An 18,936-nucleotide genomic window follows, 5' to 3' on the forward strand; every position below is an offset into this window, starting at 1 on the left:
GTCTCTACTTATGGCAGGGGATACTGTTCTGGCATTTTCTTTTCTTTTTTTTAAACGTTTTATTTATTTTTGACAGAGAGAGAGAGACAGAGCATGAGCGGGGGAGGGTCAGAGAGAGAGGGAGACACAGAATCCGAAGCAGGCTCCAGGCTCTGAGCCATCAGCACAGAGCCTCCTGTGAGGCTCGAACTCACGGACTGTGAGATCATGACCTGAGCCGAAGTCGGACGCTCAACCGACTGAGTCACCCAGGCGCCCCTGTTCTGCCATTTTCAAAGATGTTATAAAGCTACCTCTTATAAATAAGAATATTAAGTTAAAAAACTGAATACTTTCGAGAAACGTTAAGTAAATAATACATGTTGTTTAGGAATATGCCCCCAAATTATGTACCTGGGACCAGAATGGTGGAAGGCTGAGAAGTAGTAGCTGGAGTTACGGCCTCTGCCAGTGACAGGCACATCTAAGCCCACCCTTTTCTCTTCCTCCCAGCACCTCACCTGGATCTCCTGACCACTCCCACAGCTATGTGGGTGCGGGTCCCCAGTTCAGGATGGAAGTGATGGTGCCACATCCACACCTTCCACCTAGCCCTCCACATCCTCTCTCCCCAGTGCCAGGCCTGGGAGAGGATCCAACACACCCTTGGGGAAGACAGAGCCACAAGATGGAAGGAACCTGGGTCTCCGGGAACCTGTGAGGGGCGGAGCATCCCCAGCTACGCTGGGACTTTACATGAGTGAGAAATGAACTTCTGTTGCATTAAATCACTGTGATTTTCAGGTTGTTTATGGAGTGTAACTGACTTAGGCTGATATAAAGAAGCCATCTCTAGTCCAATCTCCTGACAACCTGGAAATCTTCTATGACAGTCTAGATTTCCTGGTGCTTTTTTCCTGTAGCAAATAATTACTGAGCACCTAACAGATGCCAGGGGTCTTAAGGGTTTTACAGAGACAAGCTCAATTAGGCCTCATGACAATCCTGGGAGCCGCACACTACTGATTATTTGCAGTTATGACTGATAACTTGCCTTGCAATGAGGCAAATGAGGCTCAGAGGTGTGAAGCATCTTGCCCAAAGTCAAACATGTAGGAAGCAGTGCAGCCGAAAATTGAACCCAGGACTGTTGGAAATAGACAAAGCCCTTCCTTTGCCACAATGCCATGTGCCTCTGCAAAGCACATCACCTGGGGAATGCCATGTCCTATGTACCAGTCCCTAGGCTGGGTCCTGCAGGAGAGAGCACAAGTGTGACACTGTCACAGCCTGCAGTCCTTTGAGCCAGAGAGGAAGGAGCAAGGGAGGCACGTAGCAGAGAACCAGAGGGTGAGAGGAGGGGCTGGTATGGTCAGGGAGGGCATCGCCACTCAGGAAGAACAGGAAGGGCTTCCTGGAGGAGGCAGTGCTTAAGGCTGGCTGTGGGAGGTGGGTGAGATTTCAGCTGGTGGAGACAAATGGGGAGATGCTGTCTCATCCAAGCCAACAGCCACCTCCTGGATCCACAGGAATTGGCTCAGGACAAACCACCACCCTGTGTACTGTTAGGGGGCCTAGAAGACTGTGAGACAAGTCATTAAAACACCTCCCTGCACGGAATGAAATACTCCTAGTGCTTTCAAACTTTCTCTTACAGGCTTCGTTCTTAGCTCTTCCTTCAAAGCTCCTGGGGTCTAAGGGAAAGAGTGGATCATAGTGTCAGGCTGCTCCAAGCCATGATGATACCTCTGACCTCCTCCAATGTGACAGGTGGTTCCCACTGCAGTGCCCTTCCCTACAGGGGGCCAACTCCACAGTGAGGAAGGTAGAGAAAAAGACTGCTGATCAAGAGGAACCTAGGGGGCTCAGTCGGCTGAGCGTCCAACTTCAGCTCAGGTCATGATCTTGCGGCTCATGAGTTTGAGCCCGGCATCGGGCTCTGTGCTGTCAGCTCGGAGCCTGGAGCCTGCTTTGGATTTTGGGTCTCCCTCTCTCCCCTATTCGTGTTCTGTCTCTCTCTCTCAAAAATAAATAAAACATTTTTTTTAAAGAAAAAAACAAAAAGAGAAACAACACAGGGGTGGCCTGGCAATGCTGCCTGACCCAGCTGAAGGCCAACACCCCCACTGACACCACGTGGTACCCCGGAAAGGATGCACTGAGAAAGGCACTCCACCCATAACCCAGTCTGATCATAAGAACACATCAGACAAATCCAGACTGGAGGACATTCTTGAGGACACCTGGACAGTGCTCCTCAAGGCTGCCAAGGCCATGAAAGACAAGGACTGAGGAATTGTCTTCAACCATAGGAGACTGGGGAGACGTGACCACTGGATGCAACGTAGGATCTTGGATTGAATCCCAGCACAATAAAAGAACATTAGTAGAAAACAGGTGAAATCGAGATAAAGTTCGGATTTTAGTTAATAATAATGTACGGATATCAACTTTTTAGGCATAACAGATGTGGTAATGTTTGGTGCGAACCATGGGGAGAGCTGGATAGGGTATGTTTATGGGGGTCCATACTATGTTTACAAATTTTCTGGAAGTCTAAATTATTCCAAAATAAAACAGTGTGTTTAATTTAAAAGAGAAAGGGAAAAGCAAATGTCAGAATTAAAACAAGTCTCATGAGTTTGGGGGCTGGGGGGAGGATTGCTCTGTTTGGCCCAGTGCTACATCCCCAGCTTCTAGAACAGAGCCTGGCGCACAGTAGGGCCCCAATAAATATGTTGAATGAACAAGTGACTCCGCCTCTACATTCCACTCCTGCCTCTGACAGGGGCTCCAGAGACCAGCTCCACTCGCTCCCCACAGGAAGGGCTGCACCCCTCTGCTCGGCTCCCCAGCAGCAGCTCACTGGTGGTAATCTCCTGCCCACAGATGCATATGGTGACAGGAAATGATCACCCAGGTCCAGCCTCCTCTCCAGTGACCCGGAGCCCCTCCAAGGCTTCCAAAGAAACGAACTGTAAACACAACTAACTAGATGGCAGGTAACATCAGGTGTGTCCATGGAGAGGCCCCAAGAAATTCAAGAAACTCACCACAGGAGGGTTGTTAAGAAAGCCAGCTCTAACACAGAGATGAGCTGTGTCACCTGCAGATTATGTGACCTTGGCCAAGTCCTGTCCCTTCTTTTTGCCCAGCATCCTCCCAGGCAAACGGGAATAATAAGAGGTTCTTCCTCGATGTGAGGATCAACTGAGGGCATCCAAGAAAGGCCTTTAGCCTGGCACTTGAAAAACGGGGACTACTGTAGGCACGGCTGTTACCACAGCACAGCCCTGGGAGGTCACGTGAAAGATACAGCCGGTGATCTGGAGCAAGTTGAGCTCTGGCCTGCCCTGGGACCACCGGAGAGGAAAGTCCAGGCCACAGGCGAAGCCAGCAGCGTCGTCCCAGGACCATCCACTGGGGGGAAGCCCCGTGGTCCAAGGCTGCCTCTGCCCAAACCCATGGGTCCCTCACTTCTCTGCCTTGGGCTCCAAGGGCAGGTCCCATAGACCACCTCTGAGAGTCCCGGGGGCTCTGCCCCAAGCCCTGTCCACCCAGCTAGTGCGTGGTCACACTGCTGTGTGTGACACACACGGGCTGCGTGCTGTCAGCCACAGGCCACTGTCAGCCCTAGGAAGGTGTGGATTTGGCCCAGTATCATGTTCAACAAAAATAAAACTGGAAATGCTTACGAGCCATTTTGCCACAACTTCTAAGATTTTCATCCTTTCCTGAGACACTGGACAATGTGAGGAGCAAAGAACCCCAGAGCTACACTGGAGCTGCCCCTTCCTGATGGGAGGGCTGCTCTCCCGTGGGCCACAGTGCACACCACATCACCCACCGAGCTACCTGCCTGGGCCCCGGAGGCTTCCGGGTATGCCACCAACCCCTTTCTCTCTCACCACAGGTCAATGCCTTGGTGTCTGGGGTCACTGTGTGGGTGCCACTGAGACAGGGGCGAGCTCTGGGTCAAATCACCCCAGGGGTTCTCACATGAGCGTGTCACTGGCCCTGAGGTTTCATGGTGTGCCCCCACCAGATGACCCTCTGCTGGGGTCTCCCAGGGCTTGGCGAGGCACGTGAGGACAGGGCTGCAGGTGAGATCACGAGGAGGGAGACATGCTCCATTTTCTAGACACACTTGTCTCACGTTCCACACGAGTGCATCTCGTCCTCACGACCACCCTGCAAGGAAAGTGTGGGTGCCCTAGTTTGCAGAGGAGGAAAACTGAGGTTCGTGGATGCCAAGTATCTCGTCTAGGGTCCCCCAGCTAGTAAACGCGGGAAAGGCATTCGAATCCAGACAGATCTGCCAAATGGACCCACTGTGGGCCGTCCTCAGAGGGACTCAGTGCAGAAAAACACTCTGCAGGGGCGGCCAGGGGCGGTGCACCATGGAGCACTTTCTCCTGAAGATGTGGAGACGCTATCCATGAAGATATTCTTGGACCCAGCAAAACCTCAAAACAGGCCAAGTATCACCAGGGTCTCCCAAAGGTCTTAAGGGACATCTTGGCTAAATTCTACATGCCAATAACTGCTGGCATGGAAGTGAGACAGAAAAGAAGACAGAAGACCGAGGGGAAAACCATACAAATTAACAATGGCAAAGTATCAGCTAGGCAGGAAGGGCGGCGTGTGGTGAAGTACCCTGGCTCTGGAATCAGACCCAAGTTCAAGTCCAATACTGTAGCTCCTCAGCTGTGTGTCCTGGGCCAGTCATGTCCCAGCTCTGAGCTGTGGCTTCCTGTTTTAAAACTGAATAAAGGGGCGCCTGGGTGGCACAGTCGGTTAAGCGTCCGACTTCAGCCAGGTCACGATCTCGCGGTCCGGGAGTTCGAGCCCCGCGTCAGGCTCTGGGCTGATGGCTCAGAGCCTGGGGCCTGTTTCCGATTCTGTGTCTCCCTCTCTCTCTGCCCCTCCCCCGTTCATGCTCTGTCTCTCTCTGTCCCAAAAATAAAATAAACGTTGAAAAAAAAAAAATTTATTAAAAAAAATAAATAAATAAAAAAAAATAAAACTGAATAAAGATGGGGTGTCTGGGTGGCTCCATTTGGTTTTGGCTCAAGTTAGGATCCCAGGATCACAGAATCGAGCCCCATGTTGGGCTCTGTGCCAAGCATGGAACCTGCTTGAGATTCTCTCTCTCTTTCCCTCTGCTCCTCTCCCCTGATTGTGTGCACGCTCCCTCCCTCAATTAAAAAAAAAAAAAAAAAAAAAAAAGGACGCCTTGGTGACTCAGTCAGTTGAATGTCCAACTCTTGATTTTGACTCAGGTCATGATCTTGAGACTCATGAGATAGAGTCCCACATTGGGCTCTGTGTTGACAGCATGGAGCCTGCTTGGGATTCTCTCTCCGCACCCCTCCCTCTTTCTTCCTCTCTCTGTCCCCCACCACACATGCACGCTCTTTCTCTCAAAATAAATAAACTTGAAAAAAACCAAAGTGTGCAGTTCAATCGCTTTAAAAATAAATAAGTAAAAAATACAACTGAATACAGGCAATAATTAACAGAGCAAAAAGGCAACTTTGTCACCAGGAGAACATTTGTGGGCCATAGATCTAAAAAAGGGGTTAATATCCAAAATGCAGAAGAAACTCTTTCAACTCCACAGCAAAACAAAACAGACAAATGAGAAAACAAATAACCTGACCTAAAAGCTGGGCAAAAAACTTAAATCAACGTTTCTTTCAAGAAGATATTCAAATGGGGAACAGGGTATATGAACAGCTGCTCAACATCACTGAGCATCAGGGAAATGCAAATCAAAACCACAACAAAATATCACCTCACACCTGTTAAGATGGCCATTGTCACACGGTAGGTGTTGGCAAGGATGTGGAGAAAAGGCAGCCCTCATGCACTATTGGTCGGAATGCAAACTGGGGCAGCCACGGGGGAAACAGTATGGAGACTCCTCAAAAAATTAAAAATAGAAATACCATAGGATCCAGTAATCCTGCGACTGGACTGGGTATTTATTCTAAAGAACTGAAATCAGGATCTTGAAGAGATATCTGCACCCCCGTGCTCACTGTAGCGTTATTTACGGTAGCCAAGATGTGGAAACAACTTCAACTGTCCATGGACAGATGGACGGGTAAAGAAAATGTGGTATAGATGTACAGTGGAATATTATTCAGCCTTAAAATCCTGCCACATGCAACAATATGGATGAACCTTGAGGGTGTTACGCTAAGTGAAACAAGCTAGTTACAGAAGGACAGATAGACACGAATCCACTCACATGAGGTATGTGACACCATTAAATTTATAGAAATAGGCAGTAGAATGGTGGGTGCCGGGGCCGGGGAAAGGGGGAAACGGGGAGTTGTTCTTCAAGGGGTAGAAAGTCCCAGTCACATAAGATGAGTAAGTTCCAGAGGTCTGCTGAACAATACTGTGCCTATGGTTAACATTCCTGCACACTTAAAAATTTGTTAAGAGGGTATATCTCATCGTAAGCATTCTTATCACATAATTTTCAAAAAACTGAATTAGTTGCATGCCCATACAGTGGTAGCATGCGCGCTTCCTAGGGTGACAGAACGGTTCTGTATCCACATGAGGGCAGGGGTAGCTACATGATGTAAGGTCTTGGATTTCATAGAAGAGTACACAAAAAGAAAAGCCAATTTTTCGGTATGTTAATTAAAAAAAGAAAATAAATTGCTAATAATACTAATAATTGTATCTCGTGGAGCCAGGGTGACTTAAGTCCAGTGACGGGCCCAGCAGAGTCCTCACCCATCACAAGCTGAGGAACCGTCAGGCACAGCTAGTGAAATTAGCATTGCCTCCTTTCCTCCTCCAAAGAGATTCTAGCCCCTAGCCTCGAATGCAAGAGAGAAAAGCTAATGCCATGGAGGGGCTGCCACAACATCAGGACCCAATGTTTCACGGATTGTGACTGTACTTTGGTTTCATGGCGGCCAGGCCTCTCGTCTCCAATAGGGTTTCCACCTTTTGGAGAGACAGAACATTTGATCCATTTCCAATGGATCTTGCTTCCTGTCCAGCTGTGCTGCCCAGTAGGCTGTAGGAGGGAGGAGCTCAAGGGGAGGACTACACTATCAGGGGTATGCTGGTCCCCAGGGCCCCTTGACCCACCGGCTGTGGGATCCATCATCTCTGAGGTCGATTTCCCCAGATGGAAATCAGGCATAATAACGCTTCCCCCTCAGGGAGAGTAGATTTGCAAAGCACCTATGTATCCCCTAGCTCTCGACCGTACGAGGAACCTTGAGTTTCTCCTGCCTCTCCCAATGGACAAGACTTTTTAAAACAAATACATGCTAGTGTTAGAGGGTATTCTCCTGTCCTATACTTTTCCTGCATATACAACCAATGTAATTAAGCTAACAGACCTGAATGTTCAAGTGGACAAGAGACAATTAGGCTAATTACTACTTCCTTAAAGGATCAGTTAGGGCTGTCTCCCACACTCTCTTTGAGAAAGGGTACTGGGTGCCCCATGAACAACACGGTGGCTTGGACAATCAGTTTGGCAAAAGCTGTGCTGAACCAAGTGACTTGGTTTCCCCTCACTCAGGATTTCTTAGCATCTTTAGAAAGGTACATGCGTGTTGTGAGTCCACAGGCGGGGGGCACAGTACGGAGCACTGACTGAGAGGGGCTGTGTCAAGTCAGGCATCCAGAGCAGGGCTTTGGCAACCTTACCACACATCCAAACCACCTGGGAGGTCTTATTAAACCACAGATGCACATTCGGGGTGGGCACTGAGATTCTGCATTTCCCACAGGCTCCTGGGTGACGCTGATGCTACTGGTCTGGGGACCACACTCTCAAGAGCTAGGACATCAGTGGAAAAGTAAGACCACTTTACTGGTGAGGAACAGTCCCAGCATAGGGAAGTGACTTGCTGAAGGTCACATAGAAGTGACAGGTGGGACTAGATCCGCTCCCCAGCCTTCCCTCCAAGTACCTACTCCACCCTCTGGCTGCCCTACAGCTCTTGGCCCTGCTCCCCACTAGTTCTCCGATTTTGAGCAATTTTCCTAGTCTCGGTTGTGCGCTGGAGTCATGTGAGGGTCTTTAAACTATACAAATGCCTGGGCCCCTCCCCCTCCCCCCCTCCCCCCCCCCCCCCCCCCTCCCCCAATCCTGATTATTGGGTCTGAAGTGTAGCCTGAGTTGGGGAATTGTTTTAAACTCTGCCACTGGTTCTAATGCAGAGCCAGTGTCGAGGATCACTGAGGCAGAGGTGAGCATCACCCCAAATGCCCTCCTCACGCCCTACCTGCCCCTCTAATGCCTGATGAAAACAGCCCAGCAGCAACTCCAAGACAAAACGTGAAAGGATTACCGGATGGGAAGTGGCACTTAACGAGGCCACAGCTGGCTAAAGCCCCGTCTCAAGACATTAGGTATCAGAGTCAGGAATCCAAACTGCCTTGAGAGGACAGATTTTTCCATCTTAGCCTATGTCCAGGTGAGCAGGTAAACTGATGTTCTATGCTTTAAAGCCCCAGTGGCCAAAGTGGGAAAATCTGGACCCTCCAGAGTGACATGCTGTAAGTTGGTGCAAGACCCTTTAACTGGCATCTTTAAAGACAATTTCCAAATCAGGTGTCAGACCAAATGAGGCTGTTAAAAAAAAAAAAGGGGAGGGGTGGGGGGGGGAAGCTAGTGACTTTAAGCTTTTTAATAAGCACTGTAGGGAAAGAATTAGAGATGAGAAACCCAATGAATCCAGTTAAAGGAGATATCCATTCTCTCTGCACTTGGTGAACGGAAGGGGAAAAGCTTGAGAGAGGAGCCTACAGCATACAAGTGGGGCTCTGGAGCCAGACGGCAGCATTCCACCCCGAGCATCTTCTGCTGACCCACATTGTTCCTGAACTCTGCCGCACCTCAAGTGGCTTAGCTGTAAAGTGGGACAACAACAGGGTCTGCCTTGTAGGGGTGCTGTGGGATTAAATGAGTGGATGCACATAAGATCCTTACAACAGTGTCAGGCACTAGGAACACAAAACACATAAACACATAACACTGGCTTGATTTTCACATCGTTTTTTTCTCTGGTCTAATCATTTCCCTTTTGACCTCATTTTTAAGCCCGTGTGTGTGTGTGTGTGTGTGTGTGTGTGTGTGTGTGTGTATCCTTTTTATTTACTTTTGAGAGACAGAGAGAGAGAGAGAGAGACAGAGCATGCCCGTGAGCGGGACAGGGGCAGGGAGAGTGGGAGACAGAATTCCAAGAAGGCTCCACACTGTCAGCACAGAGCCCGATGCCAGGCTGGAACTCACGAACTGTGAGATCATGACCTGAGCCTAAACCAAGAGTCAGAGGCTTCACCGACTGAACCAGCCAGGCACCCCAGCCCATTTATATTCTTTAAAAATTGATGTAAAGTATGTTTCTGTCAGTTTCCTCGAGTAATTTCTGGAATGAGGCAGGATAAAGATACAGACACTCATGATAACTACTATATGCTGAGTGTTAACTACGTGCTCAGAGCCCCCTGTGGCGGCTGGGGCTTAGCTTGGTATGGGGAGTGAGGAGGGCTCAGGGTCTGCAGGGCCCCACTCAGACAAAGCCACATGAGGAGCTAAGGAATTCATACTTGATCCTCAGAGCAACGGGCCTTGTTTGAAGGTTGAAACCAGGACATGAGAAAATCAGGTTAACTGTGGAAAGCTCACTGTAAAAAAAAAAAAAAAAAAAAAAAAAAAAGGTCAACTTTGGGAAGCTCATTCAGGGTTCCCGAGGAAGTCTGGGGTCTCCTGGAGGGATGCCAAGGTAGGAGGCAATGGAGGCCAAACCAAGGCACCGCAGCAGGGCTGGCTGGCATCATGGGCGTGTGACCTACACAGTCACATAGGATCCCACGCTCCGAGGGGTCCACACTTATTTTAATGTTCTGCTGTGGCTGTCCTGAAATTCTCAATACGTTTCCAACAAGAGGTTATGCCATTTTCATTTTGCACAGGGTCCCACAAATTATGTAGCTGGCCCTACCTTGCAGGGATACCTCGTTTGCCCCTACGTCTACACTACCAGGTGAGGCAGTGAAGGTTACTTGTCTTTAAAACAAAGAAACGGAGGCTCTGAGAAGGTAAACTGGCCCACGGCATAGCTGGTCAGTGACAGGGCAGCAGCATATCCAGGTCTTGGGGTTTCAACTTGGGGGCCTCCACTGTGGGAAAGTGGCCACCTCTGCCTCTCAGAAAGCAGTGCTCAGGCTCGTCCGGGCCTGGGCTGCAGGAACTGCCTTCCACCCCCACCCAAGGCTGAGCTGACCCCTGCCAGCCGGAACTGGGTATGGTCAGAGCCAACGCCCACGGATCTGGGTCCACAAGGCCAGTTCCACAACAGCAACGGGCCAGCGATTAATGAAACAATTCACCAGGAGCAAAGCAAACACAAGTAATCTTTGCAGTCCCAGGATCCCTCCTCTCCCAACCCCCAAAACCAATTTAGAGCCAATTCAAGGAAGGAAGGGGGAGAAAATTCTCCACCAATAGCTCAAAATCTGCCTAGTAAAGGAAGAGTTGACATATCAAAGCACACCATGTCTTTGGCTTCCTTGACAGACTCTGAGAGGCATTTCCAAGGATGAGTTTGGCCCAGGTGCTGTTCCAGGCACTGGAGTTACAACAGAGAATAAAACAGATAAAAATCTTTGCCCTAAGGAGCTCATATTTTAATGGCAGGGAGAAAGAGAATAAGCATAATAATTAAGTGAATTATACAGTGTTAGGACATATAGGTGCTTACATGAAATAACACAAATGATGAAAATAGCGGCCAAAATTTATTGGGTGCTTACTCTGTGTCTAAATGCTTTACACACATTGACTCATTTAATCCTCTCAACAACGGACATTGTTCTCATGCCCATTTCACAGACAGAACACACAGGAGGTAAGTTGTGCAAGGTCCCACATGCAATAAGAAAACAAGAGTACTGATAAGAAAGGGCAGGAGACTGCCATTCCCCCAGCCTCTTCCTGATTCTGGTTGGTTTTAAGGCACCACAACAGGCAGGAAGCCTGGATTTCTTCCAGGCCTTGAACTGGGAGAGGGGGTCCAATCACAGGGCCCCTTTCTACTCCCCTACAGTTCTTAAGAGATCTAACAGGGCTGTGGGACCCTCCAAGCACTCCCTTTTCTCCCAGAGCTAAGGCTTTGGAGCTAACAGCCCAGAGTGCAAATCCCAACTCCACCAGCTCACCAGTATATGGCCCTGGGCAAACAGCTTCTACCTGGCAGCCTCCCTTTCCTCTGATTTAAAATGAAGATGAAGGGGCGCCTGGGTGGCGCAGTTGGTTAAGCGTCTGACTTCAGCCAGGTCACGATCTCGCGGTCCGTGAGTTCGAGCCCCGCGTCAGGCTCTGGGCTGATGGCTCAGAGCCTGGAGCCTGTTTCCGATTCTGTGTCTCCCTCTCTCTCTGCCCCTCCCCCGTTCATGCTCTGTCTCTCTCTGTCCCAAAAATAAATAAACGTTGAAAAAAAAAATTTGAAAAAAAAATAAAATGAAGATGAAAACTCCCTCTCACAGGTGACAAGGGAACAGACATCAAGTCTGGACCTTGCAGTGCCTATACAGGGGTAGATGCCCCAAGCATGCTGGTTCATAACATGCCCCCACTCCTGGGCCCCACGATGCCCTCCTCTCTTCTCTCCAGTGCTGAGAGGGCACAGCCACATGTCACCCAGCTCTGTACTGTGGGCCACGTGGCAGAGAGCTGAGCACGGTAAACATCTGATGAACACTGAAGAGGAAGAAGGTATGTGGGGTGGTGGAACCTTCCTTAGAAACTGAGCCCTGGAGTTAATGGATCTTAAAAAGTGCGGGTTGCTAGGCAGAAATGTCTTGTCCTCCAAAGTGCAAATGCAAAGTGGTGAAATCTATTCTCAACATTCTGTGGTAAGCCCAAGCCCTCAAGAAAACCTATTACAACACCTCATTTAGCTGGGGTCCCCGTGGCACCAGAGCACTCCAAATCTCCAACTCAAGGGGCACCAGGTCAGAAGCTGTTAGTGACCTGGGACCCTGGCCCACCCTTCAGGCTAGTTCTCATGAGGTCCAAGGCAAGACCCTCAACCTGGAGCCTCAATTTCCTTCTTTTAAGATAAGGGGCTAGGTACAGAGTGACAGCATTAAGTGACCAAAAGCAGTGATTTATCCAACAAAGTCAAAATCACCGGAACCTACTAAATCACATGGGGATGGGGAAGGTGTGTGTGTGGGGGGGAAGGTCAGGAATCTTTATTATCAAAGGACTGACCCTGAATTCCATCAGAGGGACTTTCTTTGTTTGAAACCGCTCTGGGTCTGCAAGCATTTGTCTGAGACCCTAGTGAGAACCTCTAGGCTTCATGGAAGGGGCAGGAAGCTGGCAGATGTTTTCTAGATGGCATCGGTGCCCAGGACAGGCTAGAGTACCACTACAGCCAATGCATAAGGGTCACCACCAGGCTTTTCCTTCTGGGAAGGCTGTCACTTTACCCTGATTTCACTCACACCTGTAGGGAGGGAAAGGGCAGGTGAGGAGGGAGAGAGTTCCCTCCTGCGGGGCATTAGAATCCCCATTTGTGGACGAAGAAATGACCTCATGGAGAAGATCCTCATCTACTAACATCCTCCTTCTGGGCTCGAAACCCTACAGCAGGCTCTGACTTAAGCGCTTTCTCATGCATTCAGTCCTCACAGGTGAGGACCTTATTTTAGCCCCAGTCTGCAGGTGGTAAATTTTAGAGATACTGAGAGGGTTCAGACACTTGCCCAAGTTATCCCACCACAGAACCAAGGGGAGGTCTGAATCCAGAGCCTTCGCCCCTAACCTCTAGAATATACGGAGCTGCTCAGTGGAGGGAGCAGAGCCAGGATTCTAATCCAGCTCTTCTCCTACACTAAAGTCCTGCCATTTTCCTGGCCAAACCCCCCAAAGTGTGTCTGCCTCAGGCCAGGGCATTCCCTGGGGCTCCATACCTCAAGGGAAAGCCTGGTTGGAGACCTCTTCCGAGGCAGGCTTCCAGAAGGCTTAACCCAGCACAACGTGGACCATGAGGCAGCTGGACCCTACAAAGAACCCATTGTAGTGACTGCAGAAAGCCCAGGCCAGACCAGGCTGGGCCCTCTGGGGAGCCCTGCCCATGACTCCTGGCCTCCTCCCCTTCCCATGGTGCCCCCATACCCAGAGAACAGGACCCGGACTGGCAGAGGCCTCCTGTGTTGCCCAGGCTGGGGCAGCCTCAGACTATGGAAACCTAAAACCCTCCAGCTGCTGCCAGGCGGTATGGGGCTGCAGACCCCTGTGGACTCACTGGAGGTGCCCCGGACGCACCTGTCAGCAGGGGTAGGGGCCACGAAAAGACTCCACGGACCCACGGCAGGAGGGGGAGGGGGAGGGCTCGTTTGTTCCCATCGGGGGTAGGGAGTTAATCTGTTTCCCAGAATGGGGGTGGAGATGCGCGTTTGAGTGGTGTGGGGCCAGGCTGAGGAGGGGGCTCGGCGGAGGGGAGGGATGGGCGGCCCGGAGGTGGATGGCTTTGCCAGCCGCTGCACCGGGGGCCCTCCGCGGTTCCGGCCGGCTTTGTGTGCTGCAGGGGTCCCGCCCCAGGTCCCCGAGGGCCTGCCGAGGCATGCACAGGGCTGGGGGCCGCTTCTGCGTGCCGGCAAGAGGGGTCCGCGTCGTGCCCGGGCACCCCCTGTGTCCGCGGTCGCCACACTCACCTCCTGAAGTCAAAGGGCATCGTGCCGCCGCTGCCGGGGGTGGGAGCGCTGCAGGCCAGGTGGGCCGCGGCGCCGCGTGGGTCCCAGCCCGCTGCCAACGCCTCCTCCGGCCGCCCCGCCCCCGCGGGCCGCCCACCGCCTCAGACACCCGCCGCTCGCCTCCCGCCGCCGGGAAGTGACGCTCCGCGCAGCCCATTGGGCGCTGTCCGCCGCCCCCCGCCGCCCCTTCCGCCGCCCGGTTAAAGGGGCCCGCGGGCGCGTAGGGGGAGGGGCCGACCTTTTGGGGCCGGGGCAGGGAACCCACAGAGACGCATTTCTTCCTTCGAAGCCCCCACTGTGTTTTCCTTCACTTTCTCTCTGTGGCCTCGGGCAAACCTCAGCCTCTCAGAGCCCTGTTGCATTTGTAAAACGGTTTCCTTGAGTTGTAAGGATTAAATTGAATGAATGATCCAGATTTGGGTCGCGCACAGCGTCTAGCTCTGTGACAGGAGGAGATAAGGCAATCCTAGATTTATAAAGTGAACCCACCATCTATTTCCCTGCTGTGCCTCTCTGGGAAAGACACTTGGCATCTCTGAGCCCCCACCCTTTCCACGTACGCACAAAGAGACTGATGGCATTTGAGGGGCATTTTCCTGGGGGTCAGATAAGAAAGTTGGGAGACTGGCTTAGTGCAGTGCCTGGCACATGATATGGGCTCAATCACCCGAAGTGACTGTGGTGGACCAGATAGCTGCCTCTGCCTGCACCTGTTTATGGTTCATTCCAACGGTATTCATTGAGAGCCGGCTGTGAGCCAGGTCCATACAGGACATGCTGGTTGTCTCAGGCAGAGTGAGGCCTGCCCAAGTCTGTGACCTGACCCAGGGCAGACCTCTCTGAGCCTCAATTTCATCCTGCAAAATTCACACGTAATCAGCACCTCCCTCCAGGATTGGCGGATTAGAGGAGTTGATAGTTGAGGTAACACAAGACTGGTGTAAAGGAAACTAATTCCGAACTTCCCCTGGGGTTCTATTGCTGGCCCCACCTCCAAGGTTTCAGTCATAGGGCTTGAAAAATCCCAGGGGAGGAAGGTGGGGGCTCGTGTTCTAAAAGCAGGACCAGAGGGCAGTTTCCTCATCTATAAAAAGAGGTAAATCATGGTACCTGGTTCCTCTGGGAGGATTCAGAATGCACTGTGACAGCACTATGGGTGGGGGGTGAACCAAAATCTTCCCCTGGAGCATACACTACTGCCTGACCAGTTACCTCTTCCTCCCTCTGACCTCCATCCAGCATTACCTTTCTTCCTTCCTTCCTTCCTTCCTTCCTTTTTCTTTCTTTCTCTCTTTTCTTTCTTTCTTTCTTTCTTTCTTTCTTTCTTTCTTTCTTTCTTTCTTTTCTTTTCTTTCTTTTCTTTCTTTCTCTCTTTTCTTTCTTTCTTTCTTTCTTTCTTTCTTTCTTTCTTTCTTTCTTTCTTTCTTTCTTTCTTTCTTTCCTTCTACAAGTGGCCTGGCACTTTGAAGTGAGAGAAGGACATCAGCCTAAACTGGAAGTCTGGGGTAGCAAGAAAGGTGAAGGGGCCTTGAGTGGCCTGCCACGGGGCCCAGACCACTGTTTGTGGGGCCTCAGCCCCAACCTATTGAATCAGGTTGCATTTAAAAGCATGATCTCTAAGAGATTTGTTGGCACATTTAAGTTTCAGAAGCACTGCTGTAAAGACCTTGCTCCCCGCAACCAGACTGGGGCGGGGTTTACATTGGCTATTCCTTTTGCCTGGAGCACTTTCTTCTTTGTCTTCCACCCTGTTTATAGGGGCAATGTCTCCCAATGTCTGTTCTCCCTTTCTTCAGGACTGTTAGCCATGTGGACAGAGCCCAGACTCTGGAGCCACACCTCATGGGTTCATGTTCCAGCATGTCCACTTACTGAGTTATTTTACATCTGTCTCTCAGTTTCCCCATCCATAAAATGGGGACAATAGTAGTAACTTCTTCACAGATTTGTTAGGAGGGTAAAATGAGCTGATACAATTTTTTTTTAATTAAAAAAAGAAGAAGAAGAAAAGAAAGGGGTGCCTGGGTGGCTCAGTCAGTTGAGCATCTGACTTTGGCTCAGGTCATGGTCTCGCGGTTCGTGAGTTCAAGCCCCACGTGAGACTCTGTGTTGACAGCTCAGAGCCTGGAGCCTGCTTTGGATTCTGTGTCTCCCTCTCTCTCTGTCCCTCCCTCACTTGTGCTCTGTCTCAAAAATAAATAAACACTAAATAAATAAATAAGCATTAAAAAATTAAAAACATTTAAAAAAAAAGAAATGAGTTGACATATGTCAAGGACTTAGGACAGTGCCTGGTACAGAATAATGCAAGGTGGGGTTGACTATCATTGCTATTTTTGCATGGTGATGGAGCTCCAATTTTTGGCTGGGCATATGGGTTCTCAGAATGAAAGTTGCATTTTTCAGCTCCCCTTGCACCTAGGTGTGGCTTTGTGACTAAGTTCTGACCATTGATATGTAAGGGGAAGCATCTATGGCAGCTTCAGGGATACTTGGTATATATTATCCTCTGTCTCGCTTTTTCCACATAGCTGCCCAGAATGTGGATGCCACCATCATGGACCACGTGAAGAAGGTCATGCAGAACAGAGCAACAGGATAGAAGGAGCCTGAGTCCCTGTCACTGAGTGGCACAGTACCTGTCCTTAAACACCTCCCCGGATGTCTAAGCGAGATATAAACATCTATCTTATATAAGCCACCTTTATTTTGGATTTTCAGCTGCTGACACCTGAACCTAATGCTGATGCACCTGCCTCAGACTAGTTAATTACTTGGCAGCTCAAATATTATATATAGAATCATCCAGGTTCTTCCCCACTATATGTTTGCATGGCACCAGTAGTTTTCCTGGGGAAACCGTGTCACAATTTGTGATTACATTATCGTTAACTGGCCAATGTCAACCTCCCCATCTTGACTGGAAGCTCTCCAGGGAGCACGGATGTCTGCTCATTCTTGTATCACAGCATCCAGCCAGGGCCTGCACGCAGTAGGGGTGCAATGCCTCTGTGTCAAAGGCTGGATGGAGGCTTCCCAGGGAAGTAGGCTTTCCCACAGAACAGAGGGGCTGGGGAGGGGAGCACATCCACGAGGATCTCTGTGGAGACTGTTGGGGTCTGTAAGCAGACCAGGCTGCCAGTCCCAGGTGATCCATCCACCCAAAAGACAGTGGGAGATAGGGCTAAGGAAATCCGACTGTGCTGCAGTATGTGGGAAAGCTCTGGGTCTCTTGGACCAGAGGAGTGACTTAATAAAAACCGAGTTTTAGGATTACTAATCTTGTAGGACTCTATGATAGCCAGCCTCCAATGGTCCTCACTGATGTTCCCATGCCCTTGTGTAATCACCTCCCACAACAAGTAGGACGGACTTGGGTAACCAACAGGACATTGCAGAAATGACAGTGTATGACTCCTGAGACAAAGTCATAAAGGGCATTGAGGCTTCCGCTCAGGCTGTCTTGAATCACTTATTCTGGAGGAATCCAGCGTCTGTGTTGCGAAGATACTCAGGCACTGTTATAGAGGGGTCCATGCGGCCAGAAACTGAGGCCTTCCATCAACAGCCGTGTGAGTGAGCCATCCCGGAAGTGGATCCTTAGCCCCAGTCAAATCTTCAAAGCTGCAGTTCTGGCCCACAGCTTAACTACAGCCTCATGAGAGACCCTGAATCAGAACCACCCAGCCAAGCTGCCTCTGAATTCCTGGAAGGATGTGAGATAAGAAACGTTTCTTTTAAGCCACAAAGTTGTAGGTAATCAGTTACACGGTGGTACAATTAATATAGACTCTATCCCCATTTGTTTTTCCACCAGCACCTTCTCCCTGCCTTCCTTCGCCTCACCCCAACTGGTCAGTCAGCACTCTGGCTGAGCGACCTGGACACATTGCCTAACTAGCTGGGCGTCTGAGTATGAAATGAAGGCTAATAACACCTCATCTGTGTCAGGAAGCCTCTAAACTCGCCACCCGAATCAATCCACCCCCTGGTATTCATATCCTTGTGCAATCCCCTTTCTTAGACTGTAAACTGGATTTACTGACTCACTTCTAATGAACAGAATGTGGCAGGAGTAATGGCATATTACTCCTAAGACGGAGTTACAAAGAGATCGCGGCTTCTGTCTTGGGCACTCTTGCTGTCACTCACATCAGCGGCCCGGGGTGAGCCAGCAGCCGTGTTGTAAGGCAGCCCTGTGGAGAAGCCTGTGTGAGTTAGGCCGAGTGTGAGAGGGCCAAGCGTGAACCTCCTGAGGCTTGACCAAAACCTTGTGCGTGAGCTCGGGAATGGATTCTGCAGCCTCAGCCAAGCCTTGAGATGACTGCGGCCCTGGTGGACAGCCCGATTGTGACCTCACGAGAGACCTTGACCTGGAGGTATCCAGCCGAGTTCTGCTAGGATCCTGTGAGATAACAAAATGTTTGTTGCTCTAAGCCACCAGGTGTGGGGTGGTTTGTTATAAAGCGGAACAAATACATGGTCCTAAAACCTTGCTGTGAAGATGAAGTAACATGTGCCTAGCACACAGTAGGTGCTAATTAAATGCTTGCTAAATCAATCAATAAACAGACGAGTGTACTATAATGTGGAATGTTCCCTGGATCCAAATGCTCACTGCCTCCACCGCCTCCTGCCGAACACGTCACTGAAAGGTGTTTTAAGCCGGGGAATAGCTGGGTCAGATTTCCTTTTCTGTAATGAGAGACTGGTTTGTGTTCCATGGGTGTGGCTGGTTCAGATGTGGTCTGGATAGAGAGAGATTAAGAAATAATAATCTTTTGTCAGCTCAGAGAGGTCTTGAGGGTAACTTAGGCCTCTGGACAAACAGAGTCTCTATTAAAGTCTCCTCACCGGAGGACATTCATTCATTGTAAGTCATTCACTGAATACCTCTTTGTGACGGGACTTTTGGATGAACATGACACATCCCTGCTTTCAAGAAGTTAGGGAGGAGGTGACCAAAAATGTGGTACCACTGTAAAAAACCAGGGTCAGGGGCACTAATTTCTTGTGTGGAGGCATCTTAGTGTGGTAAATGCTGTGGTGTGGGCAGCACCAGAGGTCCTGGGAGGCCGGGAAGGGGCCCCTGAGCTCACCTATACGGATGACTTGGTCTGAATTCTTTCGGTTGAAGGGGAAAGAGATCATCTCAAATCAATGCACACCATCTCAGGGGGGGGATAAAGTCCAGAGGTAGATTTG

General features: G+C 50.2%; 1 protein-coding gene and 1 long non-coding RNA gene across 5 annotated transcripts in view; one reads left to right on the top strand and one right to left on the bottom strand.

Moving 5' to 3' along the window:
• Positions 1-13,872, bottom strand: part of ERGIC1 (endoplasmic reticulum-golgi intermediate compartment 1) — a 102,830-nt gene extending 88,958 nt beyond the window's left edge. For 2 of the 4 annotated variants that reach the window (XM_045501235.1, XM_045501208.1), the window contains exon 1: positions 13,693-13,837. In XM_045501235.1, the coding sequence (XP_045357191.1) occupies positions 13,693-13,712 (20 nt within the window). In that variant the 5' untranslated portion in view covers positions 13,713-13,837. Of the gene's footprint in view, positions 1-12,948; positions 13,167-13,692 lie in introns of those variants that run through there. The other 2 variants (XM_045501227.1, XM_045501218.1) reach the window with 2 other exon arrangements.
• A 46-nt stretch (positions 13,873-13,918) lies between these two features.
• Positions 13,919-18,320, top strand: LOC123610534. Its single transcript, XR_006718180.1, has 2 exons — positions 13,919-14,827; positions 16,263-18,320. It is a non-coding gene; the product is annotated as an uncharacterized LOC123610534 (long non-coding RNA).
• The last annotated feature ends 616 nt before the right edge of the window (positions 18,321-18,936 follow it).

Source organism: Leopardus geoffroyi, chromosome A1 (assembly GCF_018350155.1).
Source record: "Leopardus geoffroyi isolate Oge1 chromosome A1, O.geoffroyi_Oge1_pat1.0, whole genome shotgun sequence".
Taxonomy (NCBI): domain Eukaryota; kingdom Metazoa; phylum Chordata; class Mammalia; order Carnivora; family Felidae; genus Leopardus; species Leopardus geoffroyi.